This window comes from Salmo trutta, chromosome 14 (genome assembly GCF_901001165.1).
Source record: "Salmo trutta chromosome 14, fSalTru1.1, whole genome shotgun sequence".
Taxonomy (NCBI): Eukaryota; Metazoa; Chordata; class Actinopteri; order Salmoniformes; family Salmonidae; genus Salmo; species Salmo trutta.
Window position 1 is genome coordinate 55,236,706 of NC_042970.1, and position 17,386 is coordinate 55,254,091.

The 17,386-nt window shown below is 41.5% G+C and overlaps 1 protein-coding gene across 1 annotated transcript; it reads left to right on the forward strand.

Annotated features, from left to right (window-relative positions):
• The first annotated feature begins 1,500 nt into the window (after nt 1-1,500).
• Nucleotides 1,501-17,378, forward strand: cyc1 (cytochrome c-1). The gene is made up of 7 exons (XM_029776429.1): nt 1,501-1,643; nt 9,985-10,175; nt 10,416-10,542; nt 10,767-10,924; nt 12,001-12,161; nt 16,264-16,364; nt 16,891-17,378. Exons 1-7 carry the CDS (start codon nt 1,563-1,565, stop codon nt 16,993-16,995), a joined length of 924 nt encoding a protein of 307 aa, XP_029632289.1. The 5' UTR covers nt 1,501-1,562; the 3' UTR covers nt 16,996-17,378.
• The last annotated feature ends 8 nt before the right edge of the window (nt 17,379-17,386 follow it).

The following is a 17,386-nucleotide window of genomic DNA, read 5'->3' on the forward strand; positions in this document are numbered from 1 at the left end:
TGTCCTCCGGTGGCTAGCTAGCTAGCAAAAATTGTCCCTTTCCTAAATTAGCCATGGATGGAGATAGGGATTTGGACTTGTGGTTTGACTTAATTCTCCATACTGGCCAATGATTATAATAGCGATCCAACCATTAATTCATATACTGGCCTGAGAGGATAAAAATTCAATATGTACAGTAGCTAGATGTAGAAGGCTTATATTAATTAGCTAATGTTGTCCATGAATGGAAGTCAGGCTAGCGAGCAAGCATTTCAGCCAGGTAGCCTAGGACAACAAAAAATAAAAGTGAACGCACTTACACGCGCAAACAGAAAATCAGAACCATGGACAGCCACATCATATTTAGCTTATGTTGATTGGACAAAATGTTTTGGTATCTTTTAGTTGTCATTGTGTGTGTTAGACTAAGCAGAGGTGATTTGATGATGTTGAAATGTTGAAGTTGAAATGGTGCTGGAATAGTGGAGGCAGCTCCTGTTTCCTTTGCGACTTGCGGTAACGCTCTGTGGTTATAAATCAATAGTTGTGTAGTTGTCCGAAAATGTCGGAAACATTAACTTGTTTAACCATGCTGTAGGTCATGTAACTGTCTGTTACATGCAATATGAGTTAAGGACATCACTGGACAGAGGTTGCTATCTAGTTTTGTGATAAAACAAAGGTGTGGTTGAATTTATTCTGCCACGGTCTTCTTATTGTCTCGGCCTTTAGATCATATGAATTAACAGCAAACAACGCAATTATGACAACACACACAGTGAAGGTTGTAATATGGGGGGGGGGGCTTGGCTTCCCCAGTGTTTTTACCCACACACCAATACTGCTGGAAGGACATTACAGCTCTTGTAAAGCAGAATGACAAATCATTCCTCTTTTGCACACTGTTGACAACATTTTACCAGACAGCTTGTTTTATGGGGCTTTGACTCCATCTACTGGTCTATCTCACCATTCAGGTCTAACCAATATGTCACCTACAGCACGCTTGAAACATGCCCAAAATTTTTTTTCATATGATTATACCAGTGTACCTTTTATTTACAAATATGACAGTCATGGGCTGCATGTTCGATTTTTTTGGGAGGGGAAAGTAGGCCCTGCACTCTCCAGGAAAGAGGGTTATTGGAGGACAGCTGCTGCACGAACACACTACACTGCTATCTACAAGCTTACAAACCAATGCTGCCATCTCTTGCAACTTCTGGCTGTATGACCAAATAAGACTATTCAATAATTTCAAAAAGAATGAAACCGTTAAAAATAGTTTTGTCATCTTAAAGTCCCCCGACCAATAGGTGTCGCCGTTTTTATTATGGCCTTCCCAACCTTTTATGAATAAACTCCAAATAACGTCTGATATTCGCTATATTTCATTCGTTCGAACAATAAAACATCATTATGTAGACATAGTCGATACATATGACACAAAATCGGCTGTCAAACACTTAAAGCAAGGCAATGTTGTATAAACACGTCTTGTGTAATTTTCTGTAGGGAAGGGGAGGGGCAGTGGATCCAGCCGCGTTCCGCTGTCTTTCGAGGCATCAGAAGACAAGAAGATGGCGGCACTACGAGTGGTCGTGCTATCGGGGACTGGACGAGCCTTACTATGCACGCCAAAAATGATCAAGGCTCCTCGGGTATGATGACATGTTTATGCTGTTTTGGAGTTTTTGTTCGTTTCTAAAAAAATACTTTCAAAGCCACCCTGACAGCTAGCCGGGCAGCTAGCTAACACAGACAAGGTCACTCGAGCAATGATTACGTTACCCAGTGTGAGGTAGATAGCTACATGTTAAAGTGCAACTCAATGTGCGAACGAACGTTGCTATATTTGACGTGATGGATGGTTGATAATAGTGATGTTACGTTTGATACCGGAGCATGCGTTGAAATCGAAAAGCAGTTTACTTTAAAATCAAAGCAGTGTGCCGATGCCGGTATCACCAACCTGGTCTCAGAATTTCGTATTACTCTGTTCATAAATCCGAGACATCCATTTAGTATGGTGTGTATCAGTACTTGACTTGGACGGGAGCTCGCCTGAGCTGAGTAACGTAAACTAACTCACTCTTGTGTATCGTCTTGGTCTGTACAATTGACCTTATTTTAGCGCCCAAAAAACGTAATACTTCCGGATCAATTGTAATGTCAATACCATTGTAAAGCACAATTTCTCACCTTTCTAACAAAATCAATGACGAGACCTCCACGCTGCCCGTTTCTGCATGATTCAAGAAGGCAATGAGCTCCGTCACTAATGCGTGATAGTGATAGATGTCGTGTGTGGAAACTGCTTTTTTTTTCACTCGATCTGTCCAACTTATCGCCTCTAAAATGTAAATAAAACAATATAAAGGAGTTTATATAATGTGTCATTACATACCTATTTGAAGGTTTGTGTCGAATTTGAATCGGGTTTTTAGGGCGGTGCTAAAGTGATCTTCAGAAGTAAACAGTGGCTTTTGAGAGTCATGATCGCTTGCAGTGATGACACAAAAAATGACTATGTAGCCCCCTTACCCAGTCACTGTCCATTTCTTGTTTTTTAAACGATGAGAAAAGTGCTACACCTGGTGGAGAGATTGTAAGACAAATAGTTGCTTTATGCGTGCTGTACGTTAACGGCATGACACATCACGATGTAACGGAGGGTCAGTTTTTTAAAAAACTTTTCTCCAATACTATAGTGCCATTACCATGTCGATCAACGCTTGAATAGAAACGTAGTTCACACCCCAGATGTTTAAGTCAACACAGTCGCTACAGTCCCATTAGTTTTCTTTGCAGCCTCGTTTGAATGTCGCGGTTGCGCACATTTGTACGTAATGGGGTGAGTTTACGTTACCGGTGTTGTGCCGAAAAGCTCCCCCCTGCCAGAACCCCCCACCCTTCATTGCTGCGACTTGCTTGCTAGTTGAGATTTCTGATCACGTTAGACTGCGTTTCATTTAATTTTTTTACGGGGGATTTATTTATGGACTAATACACTTGAACAAATAGCCAAACTGAAAACTGCAGACATTACTAGTGCCTCCCCTGCGATCAAACTGACATATAAAATGAAACGCAGCCTAACGTGATCAGAAATCTGAACTAGCAAGCAAGTCGCAGCAATGAAGAATTGAGTGCGTTCACGTGAGGGGGGGGGGGGGGTCGGCACAACACCGGCACCACACATTCTACTGCTTGATCTCCTGTTCCTCTTATTGAATATTAGCTCAAAAGCATTGTGGAAGTCCTGCACCTAAATATAAACAGTACTATTTCAGTCCAGGTCAAGCACGGGTATGAATTAATTTGTGAATGTCCATCACTCATTTTGTATGATATGTTACAAATTACAATTACTATGAATTCTAGCTAGGTGGCTAACGTTAGCTGGGCTAGGGGTTAAGTTTAGGAGTTAACCTCTATGGGCTACTCAACAGCCAGTGTAATCCCGTGGCGCGATATTCAAATACCTTAGAAATGCTATTACTTCAATTTCTCAAACATATGACTATTTTACACCGTTTTAAAGACAAGACTCTCGTTAATCTAACCACACTGTCCGATTTCAAAAAGGCTTTACAACGAAAGCAAAACATTAGATTATGTCAGCAGAGTACCCAGCCAGAAATAATCAGACACCCATTTTTCAAGCTAGCATATAATGTCACATAAACCCAAACCACAGCTAAATGCAGCACTAACCTTTGATGATCTTCATCAGATGACACACCTAGGACATTATGTTATACAATACATGCATGCTTTGTTCAATCAAGTTCATATTTATATAAAAAACCAGCTTTTTACATTAGCATGTGACTAGCATTCCCACCGGACACTTCCGGTGAATTTACTAAATTACTCACGATAAACGTTTACAAAAAACATAATTATTTTAAGAATTATAGATACAGAACTCCTATATGCACTCGCTATGTCCGATTTTTAAAATAGCTTTTCGGTGAAAGCACATTTTGCACTATTCTAAGTAGATAGCCCGGCATCACAGGGCTAGCTATTTAGACAACCACCAAGTTTAGCCCTCACCAAAGTCAGATTTACTATAAGAAAAATGTTATTACCTTTGCTGTTCTTCGTCAGAATGCACTCCCAGGACTTCTACTTCAATAACAAATGTTGGTTTGGTCCCAAATAATCCATAGTTATATCCAAATAGCGGTGTTTTGTTCGTGCGTTCAAGACACTATCCGAAGGGTAAATAAGGGTGACGCGCCCGACGCGTTTCGTGACAAAAAAAATTCTAAATATTCCATTACCGTACTTCAAAGCATGTCAACCGCTGTTTAAAATCAATTTTTATGCCACTTTTCTCGTAAAAAAGCGATAATATTCCGACCGGGAGTGGTTGTTTTCGTTCAAAGAGAGAGAAAGTAAACATGGTGTCAGCTCGGGCACAAGCGCCCCAGTCTCATTGTTCTCAGATCGACCACTTACAAAATGCGCTAATGTTTTTCAGCCAGGGCCTGCAAAGCCACCATTCAGCTTTCTGGCGCCTTCTGAGAGCCTTTGGGAGCGTTAGAAAATGTCACGTCATGCCAGAGATCCCCTGTTTTGGTTAGAGATGATCAAGAAGGTCATGAAATGGTCAGAGAGAGCGCTTCCTGTTTGGAATCTTTTCAGGTTTTGGCCTGCCAAATGAGTTCTGTTATACTCACAGACACCATTCAAACAGTTTTAGAAACTTTAGGGTGTTTTCCATCTAAATCAAACAATTATATGCATATTCTATTTACTGGGCAGGAGTAGTAACCAGATTAAATCGGGTACGTTTTTTATCCGGCCGTGGAAATACTGCCCCCTAGCCCCAACAGGTTAAGGATTAACTTGAAGGGTTAGCTAACAAGCTAAGTAGTTTAAAAATTGCTAAAATGCTAAAGTTGTTGATTATGAAATACACTGATTGTTTATAGCAAAACTACCAAAACTATTACTGATGGTGAACCTGAACAATTAAAATAAAATCTTATTGTATGCTCCGTGCAGCATGCATAGCCAGATTTGTCTCCGGTAGCACTAGCTTACTTTTATTCTGGTAAAACACAATTTAACAGGGCATAGATGAAAATAACATAGCAAATTATAGTTACCGTAAATTCCGGACTATAAGCCGCAACTTTTTTCCCACGCTTTGAACTTCGCGGCTTAAACAATGATGCGGCTAATATATAGATTTTTCCCGCTTTCAAATTTGTGGGTCCTGACAGCGTGGAGCATTGTCAAAAAATCCACTATCATCAACGGGTTTCGAAAGGCTGGACTGCTGCGTGTTGAAGAGGGCTCAGCGGGGGATTTGCCTCCGGATGAAAGTGATGAGAGCGACAATGAAAACGATCCAATATTGGATGAAGCAATTCTGAGGCTATTCAACTCCGACACAGAAGGAGATGACTTCAGTGGTTTCAGTGCACAGGAGGAGGAAGATGGTGACCAATGACTTTCTTGGTAGGCTACTGTTTACTGCTAATTTTTAATTTTTTGTTACAAGCCGTGTTTCGTTAAAGCCTATTTATTTTTGTTACAAGCCGTGTTTCGTTAAAGCCTGTGTAAAGTTCATTTGTTTCAATGTACCGGTAGGCACCTGCGGCTTATAGACATGTGCGGCTTATTTATGTTCAAAATAAAAATAAATTAAAAAAATTCAGTGGGTGCGGCTTATATTCAGGTGCGCTTAATAGTCCGGAAATTACGGTAGCTAACGCTCTTTTGTACATTGCGCTATAAATGTACAATTTACCTTATTTTAGCACCCAAAAAACAATACTTTTAGGTTAACTAATATGAATACCATTGTAAAGCTGAATTTCTTCCCTTTCCAGCAAAATCAATGACGAGACCTTCATGTTGCCGTCTGCACGATTGAAGAAGGCAATGAGCTCTGTCGGGTCTTTTTAAAAATGGCAGGTGGGGAAGCGACACCTACTGCGTGATAGGGAAAGGGGGAGATAAGCTTTGTGTGCAACCTGCTTTTTTCACCTGATCCGTCTAACTTATCACCACTAAAATGTAAATAAAACACTATAAAGAGTTTATATAATGTGTCATTACATACCTATTTGAAGGTTTGTGTTGAATTTGAATCTGGTTTTTAGGGCGGGGCTAACGTTATCTCCGGTCTTCTGGTCAGACTTCGGAGGTGCGCACACCACCCACCGCTTCCAAGTATATTACTCCCTAATGTCCAGACTAGATAACAAGGTAGACGAAATTAGGGCAAGGGTTGCTTTCCAGAGAGACCTAAGGGATTGTAACAATCTTTTTCTTGGAAACATGTGTCTCTCGGGAAATGCTGTCAGTCGATACAGCCACCTGGATTCTTTGTACGTCGCGCCGAAAGGAATAAACATCTCTCTGGGAAGAAGGGCGGGGTTGTATGTTTTATGATAAACGATTGTTGTAATTGTAACAACATACAGGAACTCAAGTCCTTTTGTTCACTTGACCTAGAATTCACAATCAAATGCCGACCGTATTATCTCCCAAGGGAATTATCCTCGGTTATTGTCACAGCCGTGTATATCCCCCTCAAGCCTATACCACGATGGCCCTCAAGGAACTTCACTGGATTTTATGAAAACTGGAAACCATATATCCTGAGGCTGCATTTATTGTAGCTGGGGATTTTAACAAAGCAAATTTGAGAACAAGGCTACTTAAATTCTATCAGCATATTGACTGTAGTACTCGTGGTGGCAACTCTGGATCACTGCTACTTTAACGTCTGCAATGCATACAAGGCCCGCCCTCCTTTTGGTAAAACTGACCACGACAACATTTTGCTCCTCCCTTCCTATAGTCAGAAACTCAAACAGGATGTACCCATGTTAAGAACTATTCAATGCTGGTCTGACCAATCGGAATCCACGCTTCAAGATTGTTTTGATCACGCGGACTGGAACATGTTCCGGGTAGCCTCAGAGAATAATATTGACGTATACGCTGATTCGGTGAGTGAGTTTATAAGGAAGTGCATGGGAGATGTACCCACTGTGACTATTAAAACCTACCCTAACCAGAAACCATGGATAGATGGCGGCATTCGCGCAAAACTGAAAGTACGAACCACCGTATTTAACCATGACATGGTGACTGGGATTATGGCCAAATACAAACAGTGTAGTTATTCCCTCTGCAAGGCAAACAAGAGAAATGTCAGTACAGAGACAGTGGAGTCACAATTCAACGGCTCTGACACGAGACGTATGTTGCAGGGTCTACAGACAGACTACAAAAAGAAAACCAACCACGTCACGGACACCGTCTTGCTACCAGACAAACTAAACACCTTTGCCCGCTTTGAGGATAGTGCCACCGACGCGGCCCGCTACCAAGGACTGTGGGCTCTCCTGCACTGTAGCCGACGTAAGACATTTAAACGTGTTAACCCTCGCAAGGCTGCTGGCCCAAACAGCATCCCTAGCCGCGTTCTCAGAGCATGCGCAGACCAGCTAGCTGGTGTGTTTACGGACATATTCAATTGCTCCCTATCCCAGTCTGCTGTCCCCACATGCTTCAAGATGGCCACCATTGTTCCTGTACCCAAGGAGGCAAAGGTAACTGAACTAAATGACTATCGCCCCGTAGTGCTCACTTCTGTCATCATGAAGTGCTTTGAGAGGCTAGTCAAGGATCATATTACCTCCACCGTACATGTCGGCCTAGACCCACTTCAATTTGTCGCCTAAAACCCTCAAACTTTTGCAGATGCACAATTGAGAGCACCCTGTCGGGCTGTATCACCCCCTGGTATGGCAACTGTACTGCGCACAACCGCAAGGCTCTCCAGAGGGTGGTGTGGTCTGCACAACGCATCACCGAGGGCAAACTACCTGCCCTCCAGGACACCTACAGCACCCGATGTCACAGGAAGGCCAAAAAGATCATAAAGGACAACAACCACCCAAGCCACTGCCTGTTCACCCCGCTACCATCCAGAAGGCGAGGTCAGTACAGGTGCATCAAAGCTGGAACCGAGACACAGAAGCTGTTTTTCAATCTCAAGGCCATCGGACTGTTAAACGGCCATCACTAACACACAGAGGCTGCTGCCTACATACAGACTTGAAATCATTGGCCACTTTAATAAATGGATCACTAGTCACTTTAATGTTTACATATCTTTCATTACTCATCTCATATGTATATATTGTATTTTATACCATCTATTGCATCTTGCCTATGCCGCTCTGTCACTGCTCATCCATATATTTATGTATATATTCTTATTCCATTCCTTTACTTAAGTGTGTGTATTAGGTAATTGTGGAATTGTTAGATTACATGTTAGATATTGCTGCACTGTCGGAACTAGAAGCACAAGCATTTCACTACACTGGCAATAACATCTGCTAACCACGTATGTGACCAATAAAATTAGATTTGATTTTGAGAAGTAAACGGCGGCTTTTGAGTCATGATGGCTTGCAGTGATGACGCAAACAAATGAATGCATTCAGTACAATTGACTAGTGCTGCGTTTCAAACTCAAAAGACACCCTCGTCCACTTACCCTCGCCGTATGCCCTTGGGGGAATCCCCGTCACCATCTTGGATGTCGGTCCAAACGAGAAGTTCGCAATGTAAGCCCCTCAGCCCTCGTTTTTGATCAAGTTTGCGAGTGTACAATTATGCTCACTTTGGGGCTTGAAACGCACCATAATTCAATTCGCAATGATTGTACATCCGCTAAGAAAAGTCTGCCAAAGGGTCTGTTTTTTTTTTTCAACTTTTCTCCAATATTATCGGGCCATTACCATGTCAATCAACGCTTGAATATAAACGTAGTTCACGCTGCAGATTTTGATGCTAACACAGTCTCTACAGTCCCATTCGTTTTTAATTGCAGCCTCGTTTCAATGCAGGGGTTGCGCAAATGTGTACGAAATGGGGTTAGTACATGGGTTGTCACTCAACTAAAGCTTAATATCACACAAGCCTTTTTAGGGTTTGAATGCTGAAGGTGCCACGTAGATGTACAAGATCAGGAACAGGCCGTCTACCTCGCGTTGGTCAGTGCGCCGTTTGACCAGGCTACTGATGTTGCCTGTGGTTGATCGGCATCCAAAATGACTTTTAGATCAATGACTCAACACAGTTACATGCAGTTCGACGCTGAAGGAGAGAAAGCATCAGTTGTCACAAAATATTAGGTATTTTTGTGAGGTAGAAAGATTATAATTATGAGCAAACTTTTTTGGGGTGAACTGGCGATTTGTAACGTTTGAATTGATTTTTCTGACCAATGCATGCTACGTTTGGATCGGTTTGGGGTCTGCTGACTGATGCACTTGTATCTAATACATTTGAATCAGGGACCGATGTGAATCGTTACATCCCTACACTATAGTATTAGTTACCTAGCAAGCTTGCTAGAAAGGAAGACCCAGGTAGCCAGCATTGAGATGGTAGCCAGAGCAGAGGTAGTTTGAATTATACATAGCTAACGTTGTTCAGTAGCTAGATAGCCAGTTTGAAAAAAATTTATTCGAGACTTGCTAACGTTAGTCAGTATGTTATGAGGCTGCAAACTGAGAAACGTCCTCCTAACTACGTGAGCTTGTTTCTCGGTGTTTTGTGTGTGGTTATCATTATCCTTGTGAAAGGTATTTGTTGCCAGCCAGTATAGCAAATTGATATCATACCGACTTCATGCAACTTCATTAATCACTAGCTATACTATCTATGTTGCTGTTTGCCTACCCCAGTCCTCTTGTGATGCTAGAAGGCTGACTCCTTTGGTATCTGTTGTGAAACCCAGGATAGAAGGGCAGTTTCATAAGTGCTTAGTTGTATGCCTTGCCATGGGACACATATTCAGTGATCTCATGAACCAACAAAGATTGACCACAATAATATTACGGTTATTTTGGCTACGGCAAAAATTATGGCGACAAATACCTCAAATAAGCAAATGGATGACAAATGTCAGTAGCTAGCTACATTCATTCTATGTCAACTCTTTTTCAACAGGCAAACATGTCGTTTGCCAGTCTACCCAGGTCAAAGAAGGTGGCCCTGACTACATTGGGTGTGTTGACAACTGGAGGGGCCGGACTGGCTCTGATGCTGCAGCAGTCGGTTAAGGCTTCAGACCTGGAGCTTCATCCCCCCAACTACCCCTGGACCCACAGCGGCATGCTGTCAGCCCTCGACCACGCCAGGTACTAGCTAACTCCTAACCATGAAGGCCATACAATTACTTTAACATATCTTGTGTAATTGCATGTTACATCATATGTTATCGCCAAGGCTTTTTCCAGTACTTGCGATAGGAAATTTGATTTGAGACATTTAGAATTTTAAGGAAATATAATTTTTCTCAAGGAATCTTATTACATGCTAGATCATATTTACCTGAAAAAGAGGACTGGATGTAATGTCTGTTTTTCTTTATATTGCAGCATTCGCCGTGGATATCAGGTGTACAAGCAAGTGTGTTCAGCGTGTCACAGCATGGAGTACCTGGCCTTCCGTAACTTGGTGGGAGTGTCGCACACAGAGGCCGAAGTGAAGGTTTTGGCTGAGGAGGTAAGGGTTTGTCCTTAGCCATTAGATTAAACAAGGTCATTGCCTTATAGATAGATGACTGTCAGTCACTGACTAGAACGTGTCCTTGAGCACAGTTCTAGGATAAGCTTTTCCAAATCCTAACTTTAACCATTATGAGTGAAAAATGAAAAGCTGACCTATCAGTTTCTAGGGACATCTTGGTCCTTTTCCATGTCACTGACCACTGTCTGTTCTCTGCTCAGATTGAGGTGGTGGATGGCCCTGACGAGTCAGGAGAGATGTTCACCCGTCCAGGAAAGCTCTCAGACTACTTCCCCAAGCCATACCCAAACCCAGAAGCTGCCCGTGTGGCAAACGGGGGAGCCTTGCCCCCAGATCTCAGCTACATTGTCAATGCCAGGTACTGTGTTGCTCATTCCAGAGCAACGTTCTCCAACCTTTTCTAGCAGGAGAGCAACAAAAAAAATGTGCCTGTCACGAGCTACACATTTTTTGGGGGTAACTTTCTAATAGGCACGTTCTTCTCTCCTTCCCTGGGTCCTTAGTGCACTACTTTCTCTTTGACACTTTTCTGTCAATATACCTGGTAAAATAATAATCAGAATATGTTCTGTTTTTCACTCAACATTACAATTGTTCATAGAGAAACAACATTGGATGTTCTGAGTACATGTCAATGCTTAAATTACATCAGAATACTTGTTTTCTTCCAGACCTAATTTTTTTTTACAAAAATAAAGATTTTGATTTGACTGTAATTCCCCTTAAATTGCACATCTAGCGCGTGAGGAATGTGGCGGTCTAGTGATGGTTCCGTACTGCTGCTGCTCATTTCATGGCAAAGTTTAGAAATAACAAATAGATACAAATGATATACTTACTAATGATATACTTCTGCCTGGTAAGCCTACGTTGCAGTTAACATTTGAATTGATAAGGTTTTTGGGAAAGTATCTGTCAACCTACAAGATGGTTATCACATCAACTGGCTACACACGGAGTGATAGACAAATGTACTTGCCACACAGGCGGGCAATATTGCTGGAAATTAATTGGCAGATAGTGTTAGGTTTGGCTTTTCAAGCCAATAGTGGCTAACAAGAGTTGGGATAATGTCAATGGTACGTGGATTAGATGGGAGCTTGCGGTGTCTGATACTTGTACGATTTGTTTATGACAGTTTGCGGTGGAACATGTGGAAAATGTATGTATTTTCAGAATTGTTTGGCTTACGATTGACCTGTTGGAGACCCGTGCTCCAGAGTATCTGGTGATTTGGGAATATCAACAGTAAACGAAACGTTAGATTCAAGGTAGAATATATTGTAAACTTTTCTTCACCAAAAATGTTTTTGTGTCTATAAAGCAGGATAATACTTTTGTAAATCCACAACAAGACACTCCACTGCTATTACCATGATATTTTACCTTAGCTTGCAAGTGCTATGTCCTAAGTTGTTTTTTCCATTGTTCCAGACATGGAGGTGAAGACTATGTGTTCTCCCTGCTGACAGGCTACTGTGAGCCCCCTGCTGGAGTGGAGGTGAGAGAGGGCCTCTACTACAACCCCTACTTCCCTGGCCAGGCCATCGGCATGGCTCCCCCCATCTACAATGAGGTCCTGGAGTTTGAGGACGGTCAGTAGGATTCCCTCTGCTAGGGATCACTAACTTGAAATAATATAATGAATAATATAAATAATTTTAAATTTTTGCATTGCTCGCAAGACTCCATTTTGACCCTTGACATGACAGACTGAATGTCTAGGTTCTGGTGTCTATAGATTAATAGACTAAGGGCTCCAGAGTGGCGCAGCGGTCTAAGGCACTGGTTTGATTCCAGGCTGTATCACAACCGACCGTGATTGGGAATCCTATAGGGCAGCGCACATTTGGCCCAGTGTTATCCAGGTTAGGCCGGGGTAGGCCGCCATTGTAAATAAGAATTTGTTCTGAACTTACTTGCCTGGTTAAATAAAATTATTCGTTGTTGGATATATACTGAACAAAAATAAATGCAATTCAAAGATTTTACTGATTTACACTTCATATAAGGAAATCAGTAAATGTAATTAAATTCATTAGGCCCTAATCTATGGATTTGAAATGACTGGAAATACAGATATCCATCTATTGATAAAAGATGGCTTTTAAAAATAAAAAAAAGTAGGGGCATGGCTCAGTATCTGGGTTGTCCACCATTTGCCTCATGCAGCGCGACATCTTATTCGCATAGAGTTTATCAGGCTGTTGATTGTGGAATGTTGTCACACTCTTCAATGGCTGTGCGAAGTTTCTGGATATTGGCGGGAACTGGAACACGCTGTCGTACACACTGATCCAGAGCATCCCAAACTGGGTCAATGGGTGACATGCCTGGTGAGTATGCAGGCCATTGAAGCACTGGGACATTTTAGCTTCCATTTTAGCTTCCCATTGAAGCACTGGGACATCTTCGCTCCATCCAACGCCACGTTGCACCACAGACTGTCCAGGAGTTGGCGGATGCTTTAGTCCAGGTCTAGGAGGAGATCCCTCAGGAGACCATCCGCCACCTCATCAGGAGCATGCCCAGGCGTTGTAGGGAGGTGATACAGGCACGTGGAGGCCACACACACACTACTGAGCCTCATTTTGACTTGTTTTAAGGACATTACATCAAAGTTGGATCAGCCTGTAGTGTGGTTTTCCACTTTAATTTTGAGTGTGACTCCAATTCCAGACCTCCATGGGTTGATAAATTGGATTTCCATTGATTATTTTTGTGTGATTTTGTCAGCACATTCAACTATGTAAAGAAAAAAGTATTTAATAAGATTATTTCATTCATTCAGATCTAGGATATGTTGTTTAAGTGTTCCCTTTATTTTTTTGAGCAGTATATTATAATTAAGTCTATGATTTGACAGAGCAGTCTGACTGAGCGGTGGTAGGGAGCAGCAGGCTCGTAAGCATTCATTCAAACAGCACTTTCCTGCGTTTGCCAGCAGCTCTTCGCAATGCTTCAAGCATTGCGCTGTGTATGACTTCAAGCCTATCAACTCCCGAGATTAGGCTGGCAATACTGAAGTACCCATTAGAACATCCAATAGTTAAAGGAAATTAAATACAAATGGTATAGAGAAATAGTCCTATAATAACTACAACCTAAAACTTCTTACCTGGGAATATTCAAGACTCATGTTAAAAGGAACCACCAGCTTTCATATGTTCTGAACAAGGAACTTAAACATTAGCTTTTTTACATGGCACATATTGCACTTTTTCTTTCTTCTCCAACACTTTGTTTTTGCATTATTTAAGCCAAATTTAATGTTTCATTATTTATTTGAGACTAAATTGATTTTATTGATGTATTATATTAAGTTAAAATAAGTGTTCATTGTTCATTCAGTATTGTTGTAATTGTCATTATTACAAATATATATAATAATCGTCCCGATGAATCGGTATCAGCTTTTTTTGGGGTCCTCCAATAATCGGTATCGGCGTTGGAAAATCATAATCGGTTGACCTCTAATACGCACAAAAAAAACATCAAATTCTGCGCACAAATTTGTTTACATCCCAGTTAGTGAGCATTTCTCGTTTGCCAATCCATCCACCTGACAGATGTGGCATATTATGAAGCTGATTAGAGGGCATGATCATTGCACCTTGTGCTGGGGATAATAAAAGGCCACTAAAAATGTGCAGGTTTGTCACAACACAATGCCAGTTGTCTCAAGTTGAGGGAGTGTACAATTGGCATGCTGACTGATGGAATGTCCACCAGAGCTGTTGCCAGAGAATGTAATGTTAATTTCTCTACCATATGCTGCCTCCAATGTCGTTTTAGAGAATTTGGTATTATGTCCAACTGGCTTCACAACCGCAGACCACATGTATGGCGTTGTGTGGGCGAGTGGTTTGCTGATGTCAAAGTTGTGAACAGAGTGGCCCATGGCGGTGGGGTTATAGTAGCGGCAGGCATAAGCTACGGACAATGAACACAATTGCATTTTATTGATGGCAATTTGAATGCACAGAGATATCGTGACAAGAGCCTGGGGCCCATTGTTGTGCCATTCATCCACCGCAATCACCTAATTTTTCAGCATGATAACGCACGGCCCCATGTCGCAAGGAACCTGTACACAGGTGTGGGTTGTAGACTCCGTCTCATGCTACCACTAGAGTGAAAGCACCGCCAGCATTCAAAAGTGACCAAAACATCAGCCAGGAAGCTGATCCCCACCTGCAGAACCACTCCTTTATTGGGGGTGTCTTGCTAATTGCCTATAATTTCCACCTGTTGTCTATTCCATTTGCATAACAGCATGTGAAATTTATTGTCAATCAGTGTTGCTTCCTAAGTGGACAGTTTGATTTCACAGAAGTGTGATTGACTTGGAGTTACATTGTGGTGTTTAAGTGTTCCCTTTATTTTTTTGAGCAGTGTATAATAACACAGAAATACAAGCCTTGGGTCATTAATATGGTCAAATCCGTGAACTATCATTTCGAAAACAAAACGTTTATTCTTTCAGTGAAATACGGAACCATTCCGTATTTTATCTAACGGGTGGCATCCATAAGTCTAAATATTGCTGTTACATTGCACAACCTTCAATGTTATGTCATAATTATGTAAAATTCTGGCAAATTAGTTCGCAACGAGCCCAACTGTTGCATATACCCTGACTGCGTGCAATGAACGCAAGAGAAGTGACACAATTTCCCTAGTTAATATTGCCTACTAACATGATTTTCATTTAACTAAATATGCAGGTTTAAAAATATATACTTCTGTGTATTGATTTTAAGAAAGGCATTGATGTTTATGGTTAGGTACATTCGTGCAACGATTGTGCTTTTTTCGCAAATGCACCTTTGTTAAATCATCCCCCATTTGGCGAAGTTGGCTGTCTTTGTTAGGAAGAAATGGTCTTCTCACACTTCACAACGAGCCAGGCGGCCCAAACTGCTGCATATACCCTGACTCTGTTGCACAGAACGTAAGAGAAGTGACACAATTTCCCTAGTTAAAATAAATGAATGTTAACAGGCAATATTAACTAAATATGCAGGTTTAAAAATATATACTTGTGTATTGATTTTAAGAAAGACATTGATGTTTATGGTTAGGTACACATTGGTGCAACGACAGTGCTTTTTTTCGCGAATGCGCTTGTTAAATCACCCGTTTGGCAAAGTAGGCTGTGATTCAATGATAAATATACAGGCACCGCATCGATTATATGCAACGCAGGACAAGCTAGATAACTACACATGGTTGATATTACTAGTTTAACTAGTGATTATGTTAAGATTGTTTTTTTATAAGATAAGTTTAATGCTAGCTAGTACCTTATCTTGGCTCCTTGCTGCACTCGCATAACAGGTAGTCAGCCTGCCACGCAGTCTCCTCATGGAGTGCAATGTAATCGGCCATAATCGGTGTCCAAAAATGACTATTACCGATTGTTATGAAAACTTGAAATCGGCCCTAATTAATCGGCCATTCCGATTAGTCGGTCAACCTCTAGTGCGTATGGAACAATTCTAGGATCTTTTATTTTGGCTCATGAAACATATGTTGCATTTATATTTTTGTTCAGTGTAGTCTACATCTTGCATTTTTGTCATTAAGCAGACGCTCTTATCCAGAGCAACTTAGTCAGTGCGTTCAACTAAAGTAGAGAAGACGATCACATGTCAGTCATTGCAAGTAAAACCTTCCATTTTCATGTGTTGACAGGAACCCCAGCCACCATGAGCCAGGTGGCCAAGGACGTGTGCACCTTCCTCCGGTGGGCGGCCGAGCCTGAGCACGACCAGCGCAAACGCATGGGCCTGAAGGTAAGCTGGCAGGGAGGCGCTAGCCACTGCCGTAATAGAAATAGTTGTAATCAGAAATGTATTTGCAACATAGGGTGTATTCAATAGTGCAAACTGTTTTTCAATAGAAAGTGTTTAACAATGAAAAACATTTTTTTTGGGGGGGGGGGTACAAGTGCAGGTAGTCCCTCTATTTTGGATTTTCTTTGGTTGGTTTCTAGTGAATACATCCCTGATTTAGGACATTCCTTTCCATTGTTTGACACTACCTTTTGTAGTCTTAAAAATTGATAGGTCTATGTGGGGTCATTGCTTGGATCCCTCAAGTATTTTTTAATTATATTCATTACATTCAATTTCATATGTATGGAACCACTACTTGTCATGTTTTAAAACATAAAATAAGATGTTTGAAAGGAGTCACTAAGTCAAATCCCCTGTTTTGGATTTGTCTTTTTGGCCCTTGCTTCCAAATTGCCCCCTTTCTACATTACTCTCATCACAGTTAACATTGACCCCATCTCACTCAAACAATTTCTTCCCCCAGCTGCTCATGGGCTCTGCCATCTTGATCCCCCTAGTCTATTACATGAAGAGGCACAGGTGGTCGGTGCTGAAGAGCAGGAAGATCGCTTACAGACCCCCAAAGTAAAGACCTAGATAGCTGCATTCTGACTGCCCATGTTGCTTCTCGGCTCAAATTCTGACCCCTCTGATTTGCGATTGTCCTTTTTAGAAAAACACATGCATTTATGATATGGTTTCCCTAATTCACTTTCTGGGTGTCCTCTCTGAGTTATTTTCTGCCAACGGGAAAGGATGTAAACACAACCTCTATACTGTTTAACTGTACAAAATAAATTATCGAAAGAAACGTGTCCAGGTTGTTGTCTAATGGTTAACCTGTTCTTTGAGGGGACTCAAGTCCTGCAACCTTGTGCTGTTGTGAATCTGTTACATCATGGGTTCTCTACACTTTGTTGTGTAAATATTGAATAAACACTGGTGTACCGAATAAACCATGTTATAACTCGATGCTACCT